General features: G+C 36.7%; 1 protein-coding gene across 12 annotated transcripts in view; it reads right to left on the bottom strand.

Annotated features, from left to right (window-relative positions):
- Window positions 1–22,149, bottom strand: part of HYCC2 (hyccin PI4KA lipid kinase complex subunit 2) — a 73,236-nt gene that overhangs the window by 18,144 nt on the left and 32,943 nt on the right. For 10 of the 12 annotated variants that reach the window (XM_059168440.1, XM_059168439.1, XM_059168449.1 and 7 more), the window contains 6 exons: window positions 21,414–21,515; window positions 16,087–16,266; window positions 12,179–12,259; window positions 10,486–10,601; window positions 4,194–4,289; window positions 341–457 (listed from right to left, as the gene is read on the bottom strand). In XM_059168440.1, the coding sequence (XP_059024423.1) occupies window positions 341–457; window positions 4,194–4,289; window positions 10,486–10,601; window positions 12,179–12,259; window positions 16,087–16,266; window positions 21,414–21,515 (692 nt within the window). Of the gene's footprint in view, window positions 1–340; window positions 458–4,193; window positions 4,290–10,485; window positions 10,602–12,178; window positions 12,260–16,086; window positions 16,267–20,631; window positions 20,688–21,413; window positions 21,516–22,149 lie in introns of all 12 variants that reach the window. The other 2 variants (XM_059168450.1, XM_059168448.1) reach the window with 2 other exon arrangements.

The following is a 22,149-nucleotide window of genomic DNA, read 5'->3' as shown; positions in this document are numbered from 1 at the left end:
TTTTTTAACTATACGTAGTGTGGATCCTAATTAAACTTATTGTGGTGATCATTTCACAACATAAAATTATCTAATCATTATATTGCACACCCAAAATTAACAGTCTTATATGTCAATTATATCTCAATTCAAAAACTGTTTTTAATCATCATCATACTGCTTTCAACTAACAAGTATATATTCGTTAAAAAAATACTAAAAGGAATACATATTGGAAATAGAAGATAACTGGTCCACCATGGAACAAGATTCAGTGTTGTGCAGCTGATAAGGAAAAAGAAAAACAGTAAGTTTCCAAACATTACAAGAATTCACTCAGTTTCATAGTCTATCTACTTACATGGCATAATAAACCCCTGTGAGAAGTTGCACCATGAATTCAGGATCCAATACTATTCGACCACAGAGTTCTTTCCAGTGCTTTTCGTGTTGCCGTGGAAACCCACTCACACAAACCCTAGGAAAATACGGCATTTGCCATGTGTGACTTCCTGATTCATTAAACATTTTTCCTTTCATAAATTCATTCATTCAGTTATTCATTCCTCATATTTATTGACTACCCGCTTATGTACCAGTCACTGTCCTGGGCCTAGGCAGATAGTTATCAACAGGCAAAAAGATAAAAGTAAAATCTGTGCCCTCACAAAGTATACACTCTAAACAACTGTATCAATAAAAGCAATAATTTTTCTCAAATAGGTGTGTCTGTCATCTTCTCCCTCTTAAAAATGTATAACTTTTATACATCCCAAATTTCATCAGGATGAATGAGTGGGAGATACAGAAATCTCAAAACAAATAAAGGGACATTTCAAAATACCTGATGTCTATGAGGCCATTTTTTAAAAGATTTTATTTTTAAGTAATTCTATACCTAACATAGGGCTTGAATTCAAAACCCGAAGATCAAGAGTTGCACGCTATACCAACTGAGCCAGCCAGGAGCCCAGTGAGGCCATTTTTAAATTAAAGTGCCACAATTCTTTGTCTTCATCTCATTAAGAGATGCTTCTAAAAAAGTTATGTTGAGTAATTATCAAAAGTTTAATGTACCTATATTATTTTAATCAATTAATTTGTTTGAAAAATTATAATGGTGAGTCCAAAGAAATTTTTCAATGTTTAGTGCACTATGATCTCAAATTTTTAAAATTAATTATTTATTTATTTGACAGAGAGAGAGAGAGAGAGAGAGAGAGATCACAAGTAGGCACAGAGGCAGGCGGGGATGGGGGAAGCAGGCTCCCCGATGAGCAGAGAGCCTGATGTGGGGCTCGATCCCAGGACCCTGGGATCATGACCTGAGCCGAAGGCAGAGGCTTTAACCCACTGAGCCACCCATGTGCCCCTCTGGAAATTTTTTTAAAATCTCAATTTATAGGGCACCTGGATGGCTCAATGGGTTAAAGCCTCTGCCCTCAGTTCAGGTCATGATCCTGGTGTCCTGAGACTGAGCCCCACATCAGGCTCTCTGCTCAGCGGGGAGCCTGCTTTCCCCCTCTCTCTCTGCCTGCCTCTCTGCCTACTTGTGATCTCTATCTGTCAAATAAATAAATAAATAAGATTAAAATCTCAATTTACATATATATTTTTGTAGCAGAAATATACAATGAAAAGATCAATAAAAGACTTGGAAGCACAGGGGCATCTGGCTGGCACAGTCAGCAAACCATGTGACTCTTGATCCTAGGGTTGTGAGTTCAAACTCCATGTTGGATGTGGAATCTACTTAAAAAAACACTAACCGAACCAAACCAAACCAAACCAACCAAAAAACCCATAAAAAACCCCAAAGGTACAAATAAAACTTACAACAATGGTTAAATTGAAGAAGAAAAAAAAAGACTTGTAAAGCATAATATAGCATTAAGATAAAATGTGAGTAAAGTGGTAGGGAATTCAATTTCAAGGAGAAAAAGAAATAATATAATGTCAGACTATTCAAAGCCTGTTCACCTATTCTTCATATGGATGGTGGTTGGTATTTACATTATACACATTTAAAATACTAACCTAGCAATTATTTTATTATGTCAATATTTACATACTAGCAATCATACCATTTGCAACTAGTTAAGATAAAATGAAAAATTTAAATGTTAACTTAAAATGTGTGAGAGCTATACAGATTTTTAAAATTCTTTATGGGATATATGAACAAAAGTGGGAGGATCACTAAACTCTATCATCATTTTTCCTATTAAGAAAATCTATTTTTTAAAAGTCTATTAAGTACCACAAAAATTATAGATTTGGCAGGTTTTGTTTTACTGAATCAACAAGAGTCCCTTATAGACCTAACTGCTTAAATAGAGTACTCTCTTGATAACAGTAACCAGGTTAGAGACAAAAATTCTGTTAGTCATTCATCATGTTATCATAGGCAAGTGAAAATAATACAGCTATTTTAAGAGAATCAATAAAACCAAACTTTTAGCTAATTAAATTGGCTTTTCCCCAATTAGCAAAAACAGTTTTATTATAAATAGGACCATATTCTCTTCCCAGTTAACACAACAGCATGAACTTGAACAAAGCATTTATGGGTGGACAATCTCCTAGGGTGGCCATGAATCCCTATGACCCCTCTGTCCTGGTATTCATACTCTGTATATCCCCTAGTATTGAGTATGCGTGGGAACTGTGACTTGCTTCCAGCCAGAATATGGCAAACATAATGGGATTTCCATGACTACATGTACATGATTATATGATTATGTTATATAACAAGATTGTACTGCCAGGTCTTAAAAGCTGGAGTCATTGTAGGTTGCCTATGCTGGGAAGACAAAGAACTGAGGCTGGCCTTCAGCAGACAGCCAACCTACAACTAAAAGAACTGAGTTCTGTTAACAAAAGCATATAAACACCTCAACTGAGCCTCGGACAAAACTGCACTTCTCACTGACACCTTAACCACAGCTTTCTAATACCCCAAGCAGAGGACCCAGCTAATGCATGCCTATACTCCTCACCCACAGAAACTGTGCAAATAATAAATACACACTATGTGAGCTGCTAAGTTCATGGTATGTGGCAACCTGTTAGGAGGCAATAGGAAACTAAACAGCATTTGACCTTTTTTGAGGGGCTCAGTTTCCTCAAGTAAAAATCAACGGGATGATCAACAGATGAATGGATAAAGAAGATGTGGTACATATATACATAATGGAATACTATGCAGCCATCCAAAGAAATGAAATCTTGCCATTTGCAACGACATGGAAGTGACTAGAGGGTATTATCCTAAGCGAAATCAGACAATCAGAGAAAGACAATTATCACATGACCTCTCTGATATGAGGAATTTGAGAGGCAGGGCAGGAGGTTCTGGGGGGTAGGGAAGGATAAAATGAAACAGGATCCAGAGGGAGACAAACCATAATAAACTCTTAAACTCACAAAACAAACTGAGGGTTGCTGGTGGGTGGTGGGGTAGGGATAGGGTGGCTGGGTTATAGACACTGGAGAGGGCATATGCTGCAGTGAGTGCTGTGAAATGTGTAAGCCTGATGATTCACAGACCCATACCCCTGCGACAAATAATACATTATATGTTAATTTAAAAAAACAACTGGACGGAATGAACTAAAGGTTCCTTCAATAATTGAAATTCTCTAACTCAAATGCTACTGACTCCAAACTAATTTATATTACTTAACTTTTTTTTCCTATAGTGGATGTTTACTTTTCAGCTCAGCTTAGCTCTGTCCAAATTATTAGAAATTCTGATTTAGGAAAGACTAGAACACACAAATACAAATGAGACATAAAGATAATTGGTGCTATTGCTAATCTTATCCAAAGCATTGTTATTTGTGAAATACATAAATGAAAAAATTCACATTCCTTTAGACTTTCTCCATATATAGGACTATTTATTCAAAACACTCAAAGTGATTTATAAAACTTGGCATACAGGCAGTGATTAGGTGTATCACTCAACCACCCTAAATTTACAACATCTTGGATTGATGTTCAGCTAGAAAATACTTTTTTAATGCTGAAATATTTTCAAAAGTCATGATACATGAGGGATGATAAGGCTTCCTACAGGAATGTAAGCTTCCAGAGTTTTGTTTACTGTTATATCACAACAAATTAGAACAACACTTAACCACAGAATATGTGCTCAATAACTATTTGTCAAATAAATTAATATGAAAGCTGATGATAATTATTCTTCTCACCTGGAGCCCATCCGACAAAGAGACTGGTAAGATGAAGCAGGCATATACACAATAGCAGAATTGTAACACAACATGAGGAAACTCAAGACTTCAAACCTAGAAAAAAATAAAACAAAGGAAAATTTTATTTCTACTGGAAACTGATTTCTTTGTTGGGTAGTTATAACAAGAATGTACATAATAGTGACCTTCCTGAGTTCTCAATCAGATTGCTGTGATATCCTCCTCAATGATTTCTGTTTTCATTTTCCTTATTAAAGATCACATTCCTTGCTACCATTTAGATTTTCTTCAACCAAAAATAAACCATTGTGCTTGAACAGATGACTCCTTATTACAATAATTCACTGTTCCCATTGACTACATGATAAAATCCAAATTCATCATGGCATAGAAGGCCTTTAAAATCCACCCTTGGGGTGCCTGGACTGGTTGTGAGTGCCTGGACTGAGTTGTGCCAACTCAGCTGGTTGGGCGTCCAACTCTTTGATTTTGGCTTGGGTCACAGCCTTGGGGTAGTAAGCTTAAGCCCTATATCAGGTTCCGTGTTCAGCACGCAGTCTGCTTGAGGTTCTCTCTCCCTTGCCCTCTTCCTTGTACTCTCTAAAAATAGGTAAATAAATCTTTTAAAAATATAAAATCCACCCTCAACCTACCTCTCCAACCTTACTTCCCTCCACTGCCTACCACATACACCATACTACCTCAATCTTCTTACCACTCCTTGAATATATCATAACTTTTCATAACTCCTTGCTTTTATGGAGGCTGCCCTTTCTTACTAGAACTTAATTTTTCACTTAGGACATTCTGGCTTAGATTTCAAGTGTTGGCTCAAATTCTTAACTTAGACACAATATCATTCTTAATTTTCCTGACTAAAGGGAAGAGATCCCTTTGTTGTGTATCTAATGTGTATTAGATACAGCATTTATGGCAGGGAATCATTATCTTTGTCTTAACTGCTGTTTTACCTATTTAATAACAAGCAACTTTACTAATTTATCACCTCTATCTCTAGTGTCGCGCACAGTGTCTAATACATTATAACTGCTCAATAAACTTTTATTAAATGAATAAATGATTTTATTTAATGAGTAAAGATTTCTCTTCTTTTTTTATTTATTTTTATTACTTTTTTGGGAAAGATTTTATTTATTTATGTGACAGACAGAGATCGTAAGTAGGCAGAGAGGCAGGCAGAGAGGGAGGAGGAAGCAGGCTCCCTGCTAAGCGGAGAGCCCGATGTGGGGCTCGATCCCAGGACCCTGGGATCATGACCTGAGCTGAAGGCAGAGGCTGAACCCACTGAGCCACCCAGGCACCCTCTCTTCTTCTTTTTTTTTAACCAGGGATATTTTTTCTTATTTGAGACAAAGAAAGAGAGAGCGCACGTGTACACATTAGCAGGGGGAAGGAGCAGAGGGGAGAGGAAGAAGCCGATTCCCTGCTTAGCAGGGAGCCTAGGCCTGAGCAGGGAACCCCAAACCATGAACTGAGCTGAAGTTAGATGCTTAACTGACTGAGCCACCCAGGTGTCCCCAGTAAAGATTTCTTAATCTATACAGTCTCTAAGGAAGTGATTCCTTAACCTGGATGCACACTACTGTTACTTACTTAAGGGTATTCTGGAATGATATATTCCTGTGCCTCAACCCAGATTGACCCAATTAGAATCTTGAGGGCATGACCCAGGAAAGTTGTTCTTCTAAAAAGCCTCCCATAGGTGGTAAAGAGTAAAAGGAAACTCTTTGTACTATTTTTGAAACATTTTTTGTAAGTCTGAAATTATTTCAAAATCAAAAGTTAAAAACTGAGTTGAAAGTCCGACTTGGAAGCAGTCATATTTTCAGATCTCTTCTCCTCTATGCTGTAAAATTTACTGAAGATTTATTTTTTTAAAGGATAAAAGAAGTTTCTACTTGAGAACCATCAAGCACAATTGTGGTTTGGAGTGAAGGTTGGGGGAAGATATACCATACTGAAAATAGTAAAATTAAATATTTCTTACTGGATATTGAAACCTCGGGTGCCTGGGTGGCTCAGTAGGTTAAAGCCTCTACCTTCAGCTCAGGACTGAGCCCCACATCGGGCTCTCCGCTCTGAGGGGAGCCTGCTTTCTCGTCTCTCTGCCTGCCTCTCTGCCTGCTTGTGATCTGTCTGTCAAATAAATAAATAAAATCTTTAAACAACAACAACAACAACAAAAAACCCAAAAACCTGAAGCTCTTCTTCCCTTCTTGGCCACCAGAATGCTAGGCAAGCCCTCTGAGAGACCAGAAAGAGTTTTCTCTCAGGAATTTGACCACCTTAAGAGGCAGAGATTTGGGAAGTTCTCCAACAGAATGGCTCAGTGAAGTTTACGGTTACTGTCCCTACTCACAAGGTCAGAGCTGTGCATATTTTATTTCCTTTCCTTCATCTTCCGGGGATGTCTGGGGAAGATTATCAGACATCCGAGGAACCCCACTAACATGAAAATGAGATCAAAATAAAGAAATACAAAAAGGGGGAAAAACTTTCAATAGGGTGCTTGGGTGGCTCAGTCAGTTAAGCATCTGCCTTCAGCTCAAGTCATGATCCCAGGATCCTGGGATTGCCCTGTGTTGGGCTTCCTGCTTAGAGTGAGCCTGCTTCTCTCTCTCCTACTGCTTCCTGCTCCCCCTGCTGTGTTCTCTTGCTCTCTGTCAGGTATGTAAATTAAAAAAAAAAACAAAAAAACAAAAAAACTTTAAACAAAGTAAATTATCATTAATAGTCTCAAAAATATGAGACACGTTGTTTTTGGGGAAAACAACAACTAGGATCTATTTTAAAAGAACACTTAGAAAACCAAAAAAGCTAGATATACAAAATATAATGTCAAAAATTAAGAACTCAAGAAGATTGGTGGATGAAGTTGAGGAAATATAGAAAATAAAGCAAGTGGAAAAAAATACAGCAGACCGGAGAGAAAAGAGGACCACTCCAAGAGTTCTAACATCCAAATAATAAAACCACCAGAAGACAGATAGTGTAAGACCAAAGAAATAAAAAGAGACAAATAATAGATCAGATAAAATGGAGAGGCTGAACTAATTAACAAAACAATTCAAGAAAATTTTCCCATCTAAAAGACATGAGTTTCTAAATAAAAAATGGGTCTACCTCAGGGGGTGGGAGGTGGTGGGTATTAAGGAGGGCATGAATTGTATGGAGCACTGGGTGTGGTGCAAAAACAATGAATACTGTTCTGCTGAAAAGAAAGAAAAAAAAATGGGTCTACCTAGAGGGGCGCCTGGGTGGCTCAGCAGGTTAAGCTTCTGCCTTTGGCTCAGGTCATGATCTCAGAGTCCTGGGATCGAGCCCGAGTCAGGCTCCCTGCTCAGTGGGGAATCTGCTCGTCCCATTTCCCCTTCCCCCCATTCATGCTATCTTTTAAATAAATAAAAAAAATTTTTTAAAGATTTTATTTTTATTTATTTGAGAGAGGGGAGAGAGAGAGCAAGCAAGAGCACAGAACAAGGGAAGGGAGAAGGCTCTCTGCTGAGTAGAGAGCCTGATACAGGGGTGATCCCAGGACTCTAGGATCATGATCTGAGCCAAAGGCAGATGCTTAACCCACTGAGCTACCCAGGCGCCCCTATGTCAGATTCTTTTTTTTTTTTTTTAAGATTTTATTTATTTATTTGACAGAGAGAGATCACAGTAGACAGAGAGGCAAGCAGAGAGAGAGAGAGAGAAGAAGCAGGCTCCCTGTTAAGCAGAGATGCGGGACTCGATCCCAGGACCCTGAGATCATGACCTGAGCCGAAGGCAGCAGCTTAACCCAGGCACCCCAAAGATTTTTTATTTATTTATCTGACAGACAGAGATGACAAGTACGCAAGGGCAGGCAGAGAGAGAGGGGGAAGCAGGCTCCCCGCTGAGCAGAGAGCCCGATGTGGGGCTCGATCCCAGGACCCTGGGATCATGACCTGAGCCGAAGGCAGAGGCTTTAACCCACTGAGCCACCCAGGCGCCCCCCCCCATGTCAGATTCTTAAAAGGATGAAACCATTTGTTGGCGAGACCACTCCTGCTTTTAAACCTGATGAAGTTGAACAGAAGCCTGCAAATCTGAGTGGCACTGTTCTACGAGACATTGTAGTAACCTGAGATAAGAACAAACTGCAACAAGAGTTAATGACTGTGACTTCAGTTATGTGCCAGTGTCTCTGACTCATTCTTCAGGTCATACCTACTGCCATTCTGTGATACACTATAACACTAGCATAGTTGGTAAGCTTTTTTTTTTTTTTTTTTTAAAGATTTTATTTATTTGTCAGAGAGAGAGTGAATGAGAGCGAGCACAGGCAGACAGAGTGGAAGGCAGAGTCAGAGGGAGAAGCAGGCTCCCTGCGGAGCAAGGAGCCCGATGTGGGACTCGATCCCAGGATGCTGGGATCATGACCTGAGCCGAAGGCAGCCGCTTAACCAACTGAGCCACCCAGGCATCCCAGTTGGTAAGCTTTAATGCTCATATTAATGTACTAGAAAATTGAGTTAAAGCCTCCTTAGGATGAATGCTAAGAAAATGACTGGCTTGAGGGACTGGACCTAGTTTTATCATCAGCTAATTTCTATGATCAGTATTTCTGCTCAAGTTGATCGTAAGGTACAAATAGTAGTAGATGAGGGATAGGATGGGGTGGGAAAGAATCAAAATGATACAAAAATATGAAAATGTACATAGTGGCTTTATAAAACAAATTAATTGCTTCTTCAGATCTATTCCTAACATACACTGGCTCTTCAAATGTTGGGCACATTCATAAGGATCATACTGATGTCTGTTATCTGTCACAGAAATGCTATACTAAAAGTAGATGCCCAGGTAAACATAATTGTTTTTGTTTAAAAGAGCCCAGGTCAAAAGCCAAGGCATTGGGGCGCCTGGGTGGCTCAGTGGGTTAAGCCGCTGCCTTCGGCTCAGGTCATGATCTCAGGGTCCTGGGATCGAGTCCCGCATCGGGCTCTCTGCTCAGCAGGGAGCCTGCTTCCTTCTCTCTCTCTCTGCCTGCCTCTCAGTGTACTTGTAATTTCTCTCTGTCAAACAAATAAATAAAATCTTTAAAAAAAAAAAAAAAAAAGCCAAGGCATTATTTGTATAGTAAAGAATTTGGCTTTGCCCAAAGAAGTCTGGCCTTTGCCCCCTTGCTAGGAAGAAACCTATGTCATACCTGACAGAAGTGTCTTTGTTCAGGGTAAGGACTAGCCACACTAAAAACAACCACCATGGAGTGCCTGGGTGGCTCAGTCAGTTGACTGGTTAAGTGGACAGCTCCTGATTTCGGCTCAGGTCATGATCTCAGGGTCCTGGGATTGAGCCCAGTGCTCAGCGAAGAGTCTGCTTAGGATTTTTTCTCTCTCTCTCCTTCTACACCACCCCCAACCCCGTGCGTGTGCTCTCTCTTTCTCTCAAGTAAATAAATCTTTGAAACAAACTAACAACCAACAAACCACCATGTGATTTAGTGTGGGTCATGGGTCATACAGCTTCAACCAACGGGGAGGCTGAGATCAACCTTGCAAGCAATCAGTCTAATCAGTCGTACCTACAATAATGGAGCACAGTGAGAACTTTGGACACTGAACCTAACTCTAGCCATACTGTCACATGCTGATGCTGGGAGGGCAGTGCATCCTGACTCCATGGGTGAGGACAACAGAAGCTCTGCATTTGGAACCCTCCAGATTCTGTCCTATGCATCTCTCCCTTTGGCTTATTTTAATCCATATCCTTTCCTTGTAATAAACCTTAACTCTGAATATAACAGCTTTCATTCAGTGAGTTTCGAGTCCTAGCAAGTTATCAAACCTAGGAGTGGTTATGGGAACTCCCCAAACCTGCAGTTGGGGCCCATGCATTCAAACTTTGCAGTTTATCTAACTTCAGGAAGGTAGGTACTCTCATTCACCCATTCTGCAATGAAGAAAGCAAAGTGTAGAAAGTAGGTACACTGCCTGAGAGGACAAGCTTCTAAGCTGTAGTGCTAGAAAACAAACCTTGGCTTAGCTGACTTTATGCCCAGTTTCAGTTTTTACATTACCTTATGCAAGATGATCATACACAGTACCATGCATTAGATGGACAGGTACTTAACCACTATAAAGTATTTCACTATTAGGACATCTTATTTTTTTAAAGATTTTATCTAGTATGACATCTTAAACCCCTTGCCTCTTATCTCATCAAACCTGAACCAAAATAATTAGAGTTAACTATTAAGCGCAGATTAATAATTATTACGGTCTATAGTTTTGACCATTACCGGTTTTGTGCAGTGAATGTTTCCCTTTGAGGATGAAGATCACTATAAACAACCCTGATGAGATCATGCTGACACAAAGCCCCTTCTGTCAAAGCCATGGATCCAATTGTTGAGGGCTACAAAAAAAAGATAAAGTATCTTTAAGAGACACAGTATCTCTAAAATGAAGTAAAAATCTGTATCATGTAAGGATATTTAATTTTGCTTTAACATGGAGCCCATTTCTTGTTCAAAACCTTTCCATTTTTCAATTGCATACATTCTATAGTCCTGTTTGGAAATTATATTTAATATATAAACTAAAAATATACTGCTTTATTTTTTGAAAGATTACAGGATCAATCTATATTTAGGACAAAGAATAAGAAAAGTTGCTGGAAAGACTGAAGGTTACAAATATACCACTTTCGTTATTTTTTATTTTTTTCAAATAGATCAATTTTGTCTGTACACCAGAGCACACAGCAGTTCTGAGACTGTGCATTTAAATTCTGTAGTTTGTCTAACTTCAGGTAGGTGGATATTCTTATTAATCCCATTCAATAATGAAAAAGAAAGGCGCATGGGTTAAATGGGTGAAGGGGATTAAGGAGTACACTCATCATGACGAGCACTGGGGGCAGTACGGAACTGCTGAGTCATTATATTGTACACCTCAAACTAGTAACACTGTATGTTAACTAACTGGAGTTAAAATCAAAACTTGAAAGAAAAAAGAAAAGCACAGAGTTATTTAACACAAACAATAATGAAGACTATAATCAAATGTTTAATAGTGACATAACTGATTTCATGTTTCTGAGGTCAGAAGCATCCATTCATAACTGTTTCACTATCCTCCATTTTATTACATAACATGATACACAGAACTTAATTAAAATCTATGACTCAGAAATATTCTATGCTAAAACAAGCCCATTCTATTGGAGGCATTCTATTTCTAATACAAAATGAAGTCCCAGGAGAATTAATTAAGAAAATAAATAGCTGCATGGAGCTGTAAGACAACTGGACACTGTCTGGTACTGTTAGTAAGAAAATGGAATATAATTTTTGAATTACTGGTAAAGTTTCTTTAAATGCTTTCCTTATACTTTATACACTAAAGGTCACTATACACCAGAAACTTGATTCATAACATATATCCTTAAATATAAACATACACCCTTAGATCTGGGATTTCAGTTCAACAGGAGTCTCCTACCTATGTGATTATTAGTATTCTCTCTTTCTTCAACCAAATAAATATAAGCAAAACTCAGAAGTATAATGTATAATGTTAATGAATAGCTACAATTATATATATATAAATAGTTATAGTGTTAATATCCTTCTAAGTAGACATTTTCCTAAAAAATAATAAAAAAATTAATCTAAAACAAACTTCCAATTATGGGAGGCTTTTAAAAACTGAGAGAATACTTTTAAGAATTCATAAAAGACTAATAAAAAAGTGAAAATGACAGCAGTGGGAGAATAAGAAAGAAACAAGAACTAGAGGAAAATTTTTCCAACAATTACTTTCTACCTCTCTTGATAAGAGCTTGGCTTTAGATCACTAGTTATAAACAACTACTTTAAAAAAAGCAAATTCATAAAGATGTGTTAGGAGCATTTATCTCTGGTAAAAAATTGACTTTCCTCTCTTACTCAATATAATTTTAAATAATTCTACCTTTCTAATCTTACTTACCTCATGGTATATTGAAGGCTTGGATAAAGAAGGGATAGTAAAAGATAGAACTTTATTGTTTCCATCTTTATCAGCAATTTCCTATAGTTAAAAAATAATATACAAAGATAAATAATCACAGGACTATATTGTAGAAAATAATAACTTCTTTCTTAATTTACCCAATATGTCATTGGCAACTAAGGAAAATTTTTAGAAACAGCAGTATATAAAGAATAGGGACACCTGGGTGGCTCAGTTGGTTAAGCATCTGCCTTCGGCTCAGGTCCGGATCCCAGGGTGCTAGGATGGAGCCCCAGGATGGAGCCTGCATCGAGCCTGCATGGGAGGGGGAGGTGCTCCTTGGTCAGCAAGGAGCCCACTTCTTCCTCTCCCATTGCCCTACCCCCCACTCCCATCTTCTCTCATATAAATAAATAAAATCTTTAAAAAAAAAAAAAAGACCCTCATTTGAGAGGTGCCCCCCAAGAAGAAAGATGCATCCTTTTCTCTGAAGAACAAAAAACTTTTAAGAGGAATCCAAACAAATAGGCCTTACTAAGTTTCTCCCAAGTTTACCCTTAATCATTCCCTTTATGTCCCATCATATTTTCCCACAACTTTCCACTCTTCATCAAACCTAGTATAAAAATACTCAGGCTTAGGGTGTCTGGGTGGCTCAGTCGATTAAGCATCTGCCTTTGGCTCAGGTTATGATCCCAGGATCCTGGGATCAAGTCCCACATTGAGCTCCTTGCTCAGTGGGGAGTCTGCTTCTCCCCTTGTCTGACACTCCCCCTGCTTGTGCTTACACCCTCTCTCTGACAAATAAACAAAATCTTAAAAAAAAAAAAAAAAAGACTATTACTACCCTAGTGTATCTTTTCTAATCAAATTTACACAGTTTAGTAGTTGAGTTACCCTTTGAGAGATATGGAGCACAATACTATAGCTAAATCAAATGCAATGTGACAACAAAGACATGAAGCAGGTACACAAATCAATTTTCATGTTAAATATACAGACAGGACAGGGAGATTAAGTGATTAGATCTGAGTCAAAACAGATTATATGTTTTAGCCAAGAAATACACTTATAAATGAGAAAAACATTAATATTTTAACACAGGATGAATCCCAACTAAAAGAAACTGTCACAATTATTTAGCAAAAGACTAATGACCTGAATTATGTTAAATATTAACATAATGAATATTAGTCCCTGAGATTAAGTTCATAATTAGGTAATTTCTACTGAACTGCAAAAAATTTCTTGTGCTTTCTTTTAAAAGCATTTTATCTGGGACAACTGGGTGGCTCAGTCATTTAAGTGTTTGCCTTTGGCTCAGGTCATGACCCCTGGGTCCTGGGATCAAGTCCTGTATCGGGTTCCCTGCTCAGCAGGGAGCCTGCTTCTCTCTCTAACTGCTGCTACCCCTGCTTGTGCTCACTCTCTCTGACAAATAAAATCTTAAAAAAAAAAAAAGAAAGGCATTTTATCATTCAATGAAAAGGACAATGGTGTCCTTCATTTCTACAGTCTCTGGCACTTCCAGCTTTCTACAGGTATCAATAAAGATCTGCCTACAGACGCTAGCAAATAGAGGGCTGAAATCCTCTGGCATCACTCCTTTTCTCCACTGCCTCATATTAGTCTGTTTTTTTGACAACTCTTATTAGTATACATAATTAACATAAAACCCAGAGAGAGAAGGCTGCCCCCCACAGTGTACCTAGAAGTTAGAGAGAGCCTGAGCAGTTACACAACACAAAAGGAAGAAACAACAATAAAAACTCGTCAACAAAACACAAACCCATGAGTCCCTGTAGGACTCATTTCTGAGTTTAATATGTCACAGGAAGAGTACCAATTATATGTGAACAATGGCCATACCTCCAATTTTGGCAGGAAAATGGGTTTAAAAATTCCTTAGGGAGGTCATTTTACGACTGTATAGTCAAACTAGTTACTACCACATTTGGGCTGTAGAGGAAGTCTACAGTAAGGTGAATGGACCTAATTTAAGTTAGGCAATAAAACTTTAATTTTTATTCCTAAATTTCAAATTAAACCAAATAATTTTAATTTATATTTACATATATCTCTGAAGAAGGATGTTCTGAAATTTGTTTAAGCTGAGGGCAATATAAAACTTCCCCTGGGGCTATGTGAAGCAAGGGAGAAGTTCTGGGGAGGGCAGGAGGAGAAAGAAATATATGAAAGAAACCCAGTGGGCCACAGGGGAGAGAGAACACAGACAGAAAGGAAAACAGAAGAAGGAAGCCTGGTTACACTTCTGAGATATAACTGAGCATTTACTTTATAGTACCTATTTCTAAAATGCTAAAAGATAATTAAACCATAGCACCAACAAGTACTGTCAAGAACTTGTTAGTATTCTGCTATAAAAATATTTGCTTCATTTGTCCCACTAGTGATTTTAGTACACTAACAAATTAAAGGATAACTAAATTTTCAGCATACACTAAATTTAATTATTAAATCAATAAACATCTATTAAGTGCCGTGCTAAACACTAAAGGAGTGGGTAATATCTGAAACAAATTTCCTGCTTTATTTATTTATTTTAAATATTTTATTTATTTATTTGACAGAGGGAAAGAGAGACAAACAGAACAGAAGCAGGGGGAGTGGGAGAGGAAAAAGTAGACCTCCCACCAAGCAGGGAGCCCTAAGCGGGGATCAATCCCAGGACCCTGGGATCATGACCCAAGCCAAAGGCATACTCTTAACAACTGAGCCACCCAGGCACCCCTAAACTTCCTGCTTTAAAAGAAAAAAACAATCAGGCAAGTTAGAAACAGACTTTTATACCTAGACTAGTTTTACATGTTAAAAAAACTCACCCTTAATTTTCATGCTACTACTACTACTACTGCTACTGCTGCTGCTAATGACATTTATTAAATTCCTCAGGCAACATGCAGATTCTATTTGTTTTTAATTCAACTAACAATGTTTTATTTCTGTTTTACAGATGAGGCAACTTAAGTAAAGATATTAAGTAGCATGCCCAAATTTAATGCAGCCAATAAATGGCTAGGTCTGGTTTTAAACAAAATACAAGTGATTCCAAAGGCCATACTGCTTCCTCCAGATATATGTTACAGTGAGAGAAATGTTTTCTAATGACTTTTTAAGGGATAATACTTTGAAGACTAAGCAGTGGTATAGAAGAATATTTATTTACTGGGAGACTCAATGTTTAGTGAGGTTCTTTATTACCTCTCAACTAGTAAACTTAATTTTATTATGTGGTGTGCTTATTTACCATGAGTGCTGAATACAGAGAAAAAGAGCAGGAATTTCAATACCAATGTTCTAACTGGACACTTGAAGAATAAGGTTTATGGTAATTAAGACTCTCTTAGAAAAAGAGTTTCAAACAGTAAAGTATCAAAAACATATATTATCAAATGATTATTAGAAATAATTTCAAAAATTTTAAACACAGCACATTCAGAAACATTGGTCAAATAAAGAAACTTAAAGTCACAAAATGTTAACACTATCAATTCTATAATTTCACCTACTTTATAAAATACCATTATCAGCAAATACTTATTAAGTCTCTCTAGACTCAATTATATTAACTTAAATAAATTATTCAGTAAACCTCTCAATTCATATTTTTTGTTAAGTATTCTTTTGGTGTCTGGTTTTTTTTTGAGAGAGACAGACAGAGAGTGCATGTACATAAGTGAGGAGATGAGGGACAACAGGAGAGGGAGAGAATCATAGACGTGGGGCTTGATGTCATGACCCTGAGATCATCACCTGAGCCAAAATCAAGAGTCAGATGTTCAACCCACTGAGCCTCCCAGGTGCCTATAAGTATTAAAGTATTACCTCAGAAGACTTTAAATAAAATATACTTAAAATTTCCCAAACTATCATTTTCAACTTACCAAATTATAAATTCCTAACAGAAGTGCTTCAATGCAACCATTACTCTGTCTGTCTCGGCTAACCGTGAGCCGTAAATAAACCCACATCAATTCTGGCAAGAATTGCAGTGTGAACCTCTTAAGTCGAACTTCAGAGCTACGATAGAGCTCAAACAGCTGGTGGCAGACAGGCTCCAGAAGCTAAAAGAAAAATAAAGTGCATTAGGTATTTCCATTCTTTTGGCTGTCACTGTGTTTTTGTTTTTGATGCATATATACATGTATATTTTAAAAATAAATTCTCAGTATTAATTTTTGCATTGTTGAATCAATGGGACCCAAACCTTAATCTCTATGTACAGACTACATATAAAAACTGACCAATCTACTAGCTATAAGAATTTTGTGCCCATATCAACATATTTTTCAATACACTGTATCATTAAATTTATTATTATTTCACCAATGTACTACATTTGTATTTAGTAAGTTTCCTTTTCTATTATTACTAGCCCTTCCTATCCTCCATTTGGAGGATATTCCATATTGGAAGAATATAACTTCAAATGCTCTTGTTGGAAATAATCTTTAAATCTCAACATAGACTATGATTTAAATAAAATCAAGAAAAGGATTTTGCAAAATATAATATTTAGACATCCAAAATGCTAGCTAATATTTTTAAATATAAATAAAACAAACAAATTAATTTTATGTTTTAAGACTGACTTAAATTTTAATTACATGTATTTGAAAAGATTTTTGAAAAGAAGGCAAGTATAGAGAAACAGCTTTTCCAGTGTTTAATTTTTCATAGTTTCTTTATGACTTATGAGGATCTTCATCACCTTGAAAACTAAAGAAAACAAGTCGTTTAAATAAACCTCTCCCTTTTTCCTACTACCAATCTAGATGGTTTTGTTGAAATAACTAGTCTATACAAAACTGGGTAGGATTTTACAGTGCAAACAAAACACTGACAGGAAACTATAAAATTATGTTTAAATTTTAATTTAAAAAATGTATCATTCAGTATTTATATGCTTAACTCTGAATGATTAAATAATGCATACACATTTGGAAATCTGCTTAAAGGTAGTTATATATGTCTATAATAATCTAACACTCTAGAATAAGTCAGTATTTTCACAACTGTAAATTAAAAGTAAACAAATCCAATGTTAATCATACAGTTAATGTATTTAGAGGAAATAAGCTTAGCTCTTAAGGAAAGCTAAAAAAAATTTACAAATAAACATACCCTAGTATCTAGTAACTACTAAGGCTCTTTATTTGAAATCACTACTATAGTATATTTTTAAAGATTTTTTTATTTTTAAGTAATGTCTACATCCAACATGGGCTTGAACTTACAGCCCCAACTTCAAGAGTCACATACTCTTCCAACTGAGCCAGCCAGGCACCCCAGTAATATTTAAAATCTTTTAAAAATTCCAATTTTCCCTTTACACAGAAATCTCGACCAGTCAGACAATTTGCCCAAAGTCACAGAAGTAGTGGTAGAAGAAGACACTTAAAATTCAGGTCTTCCAACACCCAAGCTGACTCCCACTACACCACATTTCTTATACTAGAATAAAGGTGGAGGGTAGAAGGTGGAAGATTGTTTAATTACAGATAGCATATTTCCACATAGTGTCAGTGATGAAGTAATTTCTGAAAATAGTCAACTGCTGACATCTTTTTAAAGTACTGACAAAAACAATCAGCTCTTTTGGGGAATTAAAGATCACTGTTCTCATAAATTTATTTATTAAAAATATATTTCCGTGTTTCAAAATATTTTTCTCTTCAGTAGAGACTCCAAAATCACTGTCTCTAAATTTTATTAGCCATGGTACAACTACAATTTTTTTCTTTTTTATTTTAAGTAAACTCTACACCACACGTGGGGCTCAAACTCATGACCTTGAGATCAAGAGTCACACACTTGACCGAATGAGTCAGCCAGTCACCCCAATTACAATTTGCTTCTGTTATAAAGACCTTAAGTTCCCTTCCTCAGTAGCAAGAAACACAGTGGCATGTAAGAAACCACATTTTAATTAGGCATAGCAAAACCAAAATTTTTACTCTGCCTTTTTTTTTTTTTTAAAGGGGGAGGAGGAGTAGCTGGCAATCCAATAACTTTTGGTGAGAAATCAATGATGAGGGAAAGAAAAGGTGTAATTGCAGGAACAATCTTTGAGGCGGCCAGAGAAGCTGTGATCCAGGCCTAAGTGGAAGACAGTCTTCGATGCAAACTGGGACACTTCATCCATCGCAGCAGAAAAGGCAGGAGAATGTAGGTGGAGAAGCTGGTAAAGTGGTAGATATGAAAAGAGAGTTCCCAATTACCTCCTTCTTTTTTAATGCTATAGAAAGCAAGCTGAAGATGATGGAAAGGAGGGTAAGACTAATGAAAAAAGGAAATGTGTAAAATCCACAGTGGGGACAGTGTACCAAGAAGGTAAAGCAAGACTGCAGGACAGTATTATGTGACTGAGATTTTTAGTCCTACATTTAAAAAAAAAAAAAAAAAAAAAAAAAAAAAAGATTTATTTTAGAGAGAGGGAAATGGAAAGAGAGAATCCTCAAGCAAACTCCCCGCTGAGCAGGGGATCCAATGGGGAGCCTCAATCCCAGCACCCTGAGATCACAACTTCAACCCAAATCAAGAGTTAGGACACTTAACCAACTGAGCCACCCGGGCGCCCCAACTTTATGCACTTCAAATGCAGGACCAGGGGCGCCCGGGGAAGCTCAGTTGGTTAAGCATCTGACTCTTGATTTCAGCTCAGGTTTTGAGACCCGTATCTACTCTGTGGCAGGCTCCCTGCTGAGCCAGAGTCTGCTTCTGTTCCTCAATCTCTCTCTCTCTCTCTCTCAAAAACTAAATAAATAAAAGATAAAAGTGGAGAAAGTCAACAAAGTTGTTGTTGCAGGGGATTTCTCCAAGTATGTTCAGCTGCTCAGGTACAAGCATGAAGATGAACAGCTGGGTTTTATCCAGTGTTGAGATTTTCCCAAAGAAGAAAAATTAATGGAATGAGAAGCAAAGGAGATAAGAATGTTTGCAAGGAAACAGACTATGATGTACCATGAAAATTTAGCTGGGTGAAGAGAGAAGTGAAATATGTGAGGGAATAAGGAAAGGCAATCAAATCAGGAAAAGGTGATAGGATTAACAGACTGGATGGAGAGCTCCTTGAAATGGAAGAACTAACTGCTAGAGTAACTGCTAGAGTGTCCGAAGGATCTGGAACAAGGGAAAGGAGAAAAACTATGCATTACATTAGTCTAGAGATCAAAACTTCAGCTACAGTACAGGTTGGATATGATATATAATACCGAACTAGGAAATTCACTTTCTAAAGAACTTTTTTTTTTTAAAGATTTTATTTATTTATTTGACAGACAGAGATCACAAATAGGCAGAGAGGAGGAAGCAGGCTCCCCGCTGAGCAGAGAGCCCAATATGGGGCATCATGACCTGAGCCGAAGGCAGAGGCTTTAGCCCACTGAGCCACCCAGGCGCCCCTCTAAAGAACTTTAAAGGTCTTTAAAGCAAAACTGTTCATAAGACTGTCATGTTTCAATTAATATTATATATGGCATGTGATAATTTTGTGAAATAATTTCCTGTTAACTAAATAAAACAGTTGACTGTGTTTCAGAATATAACAAAATCAGGACTAACAGGGCTTCCTTATAGGACTAAGGTCCAGAATTGGTTTGTGATGCTATAGAGCTAAACATTCTGCTTTTCTGAAATAGGATGACATGGTTAGAACTTAATGAACTGACAAGAGAAGACATGGAAAAACAGATCTGCTCTGGTAACTGGATGATTACAGTGACTGCTATTTTGAGCCTGAACTGCTCAAGCTGTAATTTTTCCCAGTTCTAGCCATGACAAGGTCTCCAATACAAGTATTGCAAAGTATTACATTATAAAGAAATGTGATAACTTTAATGTCATATCCTCTAAAGTATAAAGGACAAAAGGAAACCAATCCTTTTTATATACTTATGAGTCCTAACGAATATGATAGCATTTCAGAAAGTCATTTTGTGTTTTACTATTCTTCTAATTAATATTTAAGCATTTATCATGTACATGACAAAATATATTCTAGGAAAGTAATAAATATAGAATATGAGACCACTGCCCGTGAAGAGCTTACAATCTAAAGAGAAAGCATAAAACAAATTTTAACAAGCAAAGCTTAAATGTTAAGACAGTGCAAAACAAGGGGCAGGAAATACACACATTCATTATTCAAACAGAATTTTGAAAACTCCTAACCAAAAAGGATATGAATATATATATATAATACATATTACCACACCTAAAGTTATAAAACATTCATAAATACACAGCAAGAGAAAAAGAAGCAAATGAATCCTGCAGTTGCTGCTACAAATAGCAACAGATGCCAGCCTAACTGAGAGCCAATCCAAGTTTAGGAGACAGGAGAGAAGGAGGTCAATAAGCAAGCTTTTAGTGGTAGGACAAAAATTAAGATGCACTTTAAATGAAGCTGCTGGTTAGGAAATGATTACCTGAACTTCTTCAAACTCATTCCAGTACACAGCAGAGGCACTCTTGGAGGCTGTATCTGGGAAGATAAGAAGCTACTTTCCTGTGTGTTCCTTTCATTTTCATTTTAAAGCATACACGAATCCAGTGGTGATAAAACTGTGTCATACTATTGTGTTAATGGAAAGACAATGTGTGTATTTTGCATAAATTATCATATAGATAAAATAGCTGCACTTCCCCCTTCAATAGCAAAGTTGAGTAATAGGAAACTCTTTTTCTAAGTTTACTGATCTTTACTACTTACGCTAAATAGTGCTTCTCCAATTATTTCAAGCTAATTTACTAGCAGCATCATTTCATGTCACCAGCTTGAGTTCACAGATAGGAGAAATATACACAGTTCTGTATCATCAATAGAACAACTGCAAACAATACTTAAAATAAAAAACTTTGAATCAGTGTATGGCTAAAATTCGAATTCCAGAAAAGGAAGTATTCCAAACAGGAAACAGAGAAGTTTCAAATTAAATAAGTAACCCAATGAGATGATGGTCATTCAAATCAAGAATCAAAACATACAGTCCTGAACAGAAACAAACCTGATCAAAACATTTAAAATAGTAAGAGGGAGGGCAAAGGGAAGCCAAAGCAACTATCAGAATGAAACACAGCAGAAGGTTTTCCAGTCCCATAAGAAGGGTTTTTAAAAAGAGAAAGGAGAACTACAAAACTTACATATGCATTTTAGTACACATATTTCATCTTACTATGTTAAAACTGTTTTTCTTACAAACTTTCCTACCTCATTATTTGAATCTTGAATAACTTTATAGAGGGCTGGTACCAGTGTTTTTTTCCGGTGTAAAGTTGCTGCATAATTGGTGATCTGAGTGTCAGGTAATGCCTAAAAGAAACATCCAAGGAAATCAAAAGCAAACTTAGTATTTGGAAAATGAGGAAATCTGTTTATCCTCAGTTCCTCTTGAAAAGATTTAGATAGAGTCAACTAAGAAAAGTAAAAAAAAACACAAGAAATAACCACAAGAATTAATAAAACAAATTAACTTAGAATGTTATAGTATATAGTTCTTCAAACTACTCAACCAAGAAAAATGATTAGAAATCACACATTATATCAAGATTTGCTGAATTAAGTCACCCTAAATAATCTACTCTAAGAAAAATAAGTATAGGATATATTTTAATTCTTGGATTTTATGTTTACAAAACATTTATTTCTGTAGTATTCAGAAATTACTGTTTTAAATCAAATCAGTGGGTGATTTTTAATTACAGGAAATAAAAATGTAAGGCACAAATCCTACATCTGTGCCTTATTGAAGTTTGGAAGCTTCCCCTTTTATTGAATGTATTTAAAAATTCATATAACCTCTCAGCAATCCCATTTTCATTTTTATATATTAGCTTCTAGTCATTATTCACCTTAGTGCCTTTTTAAAGAATTACAAATATAGAAACACATAATTTCATTTTGTGCCATTTCTACTTCATATCATAGCATTTATTTCCGTTTCTCC

The sequence above is a fragment of the Mustela lutreola genome, chromosome 3, assembly GCF_030435805.1.
Source record: "Mustela lutreola isolate mMusLut2 chromosome 3, mMusLut2.pri, whole genome shotgun sequence".
NCBI lineage: Eukaryota > Metazoa > Chordata > Mammalia > Carnivora > Mustelidae > Mustela > Mustela lutreola.
The sequence above is the reverse complement of the archived record's forward strand: the minus strand, read 5'-3'. Positions and strand labels throughout refer to the sequence as shown.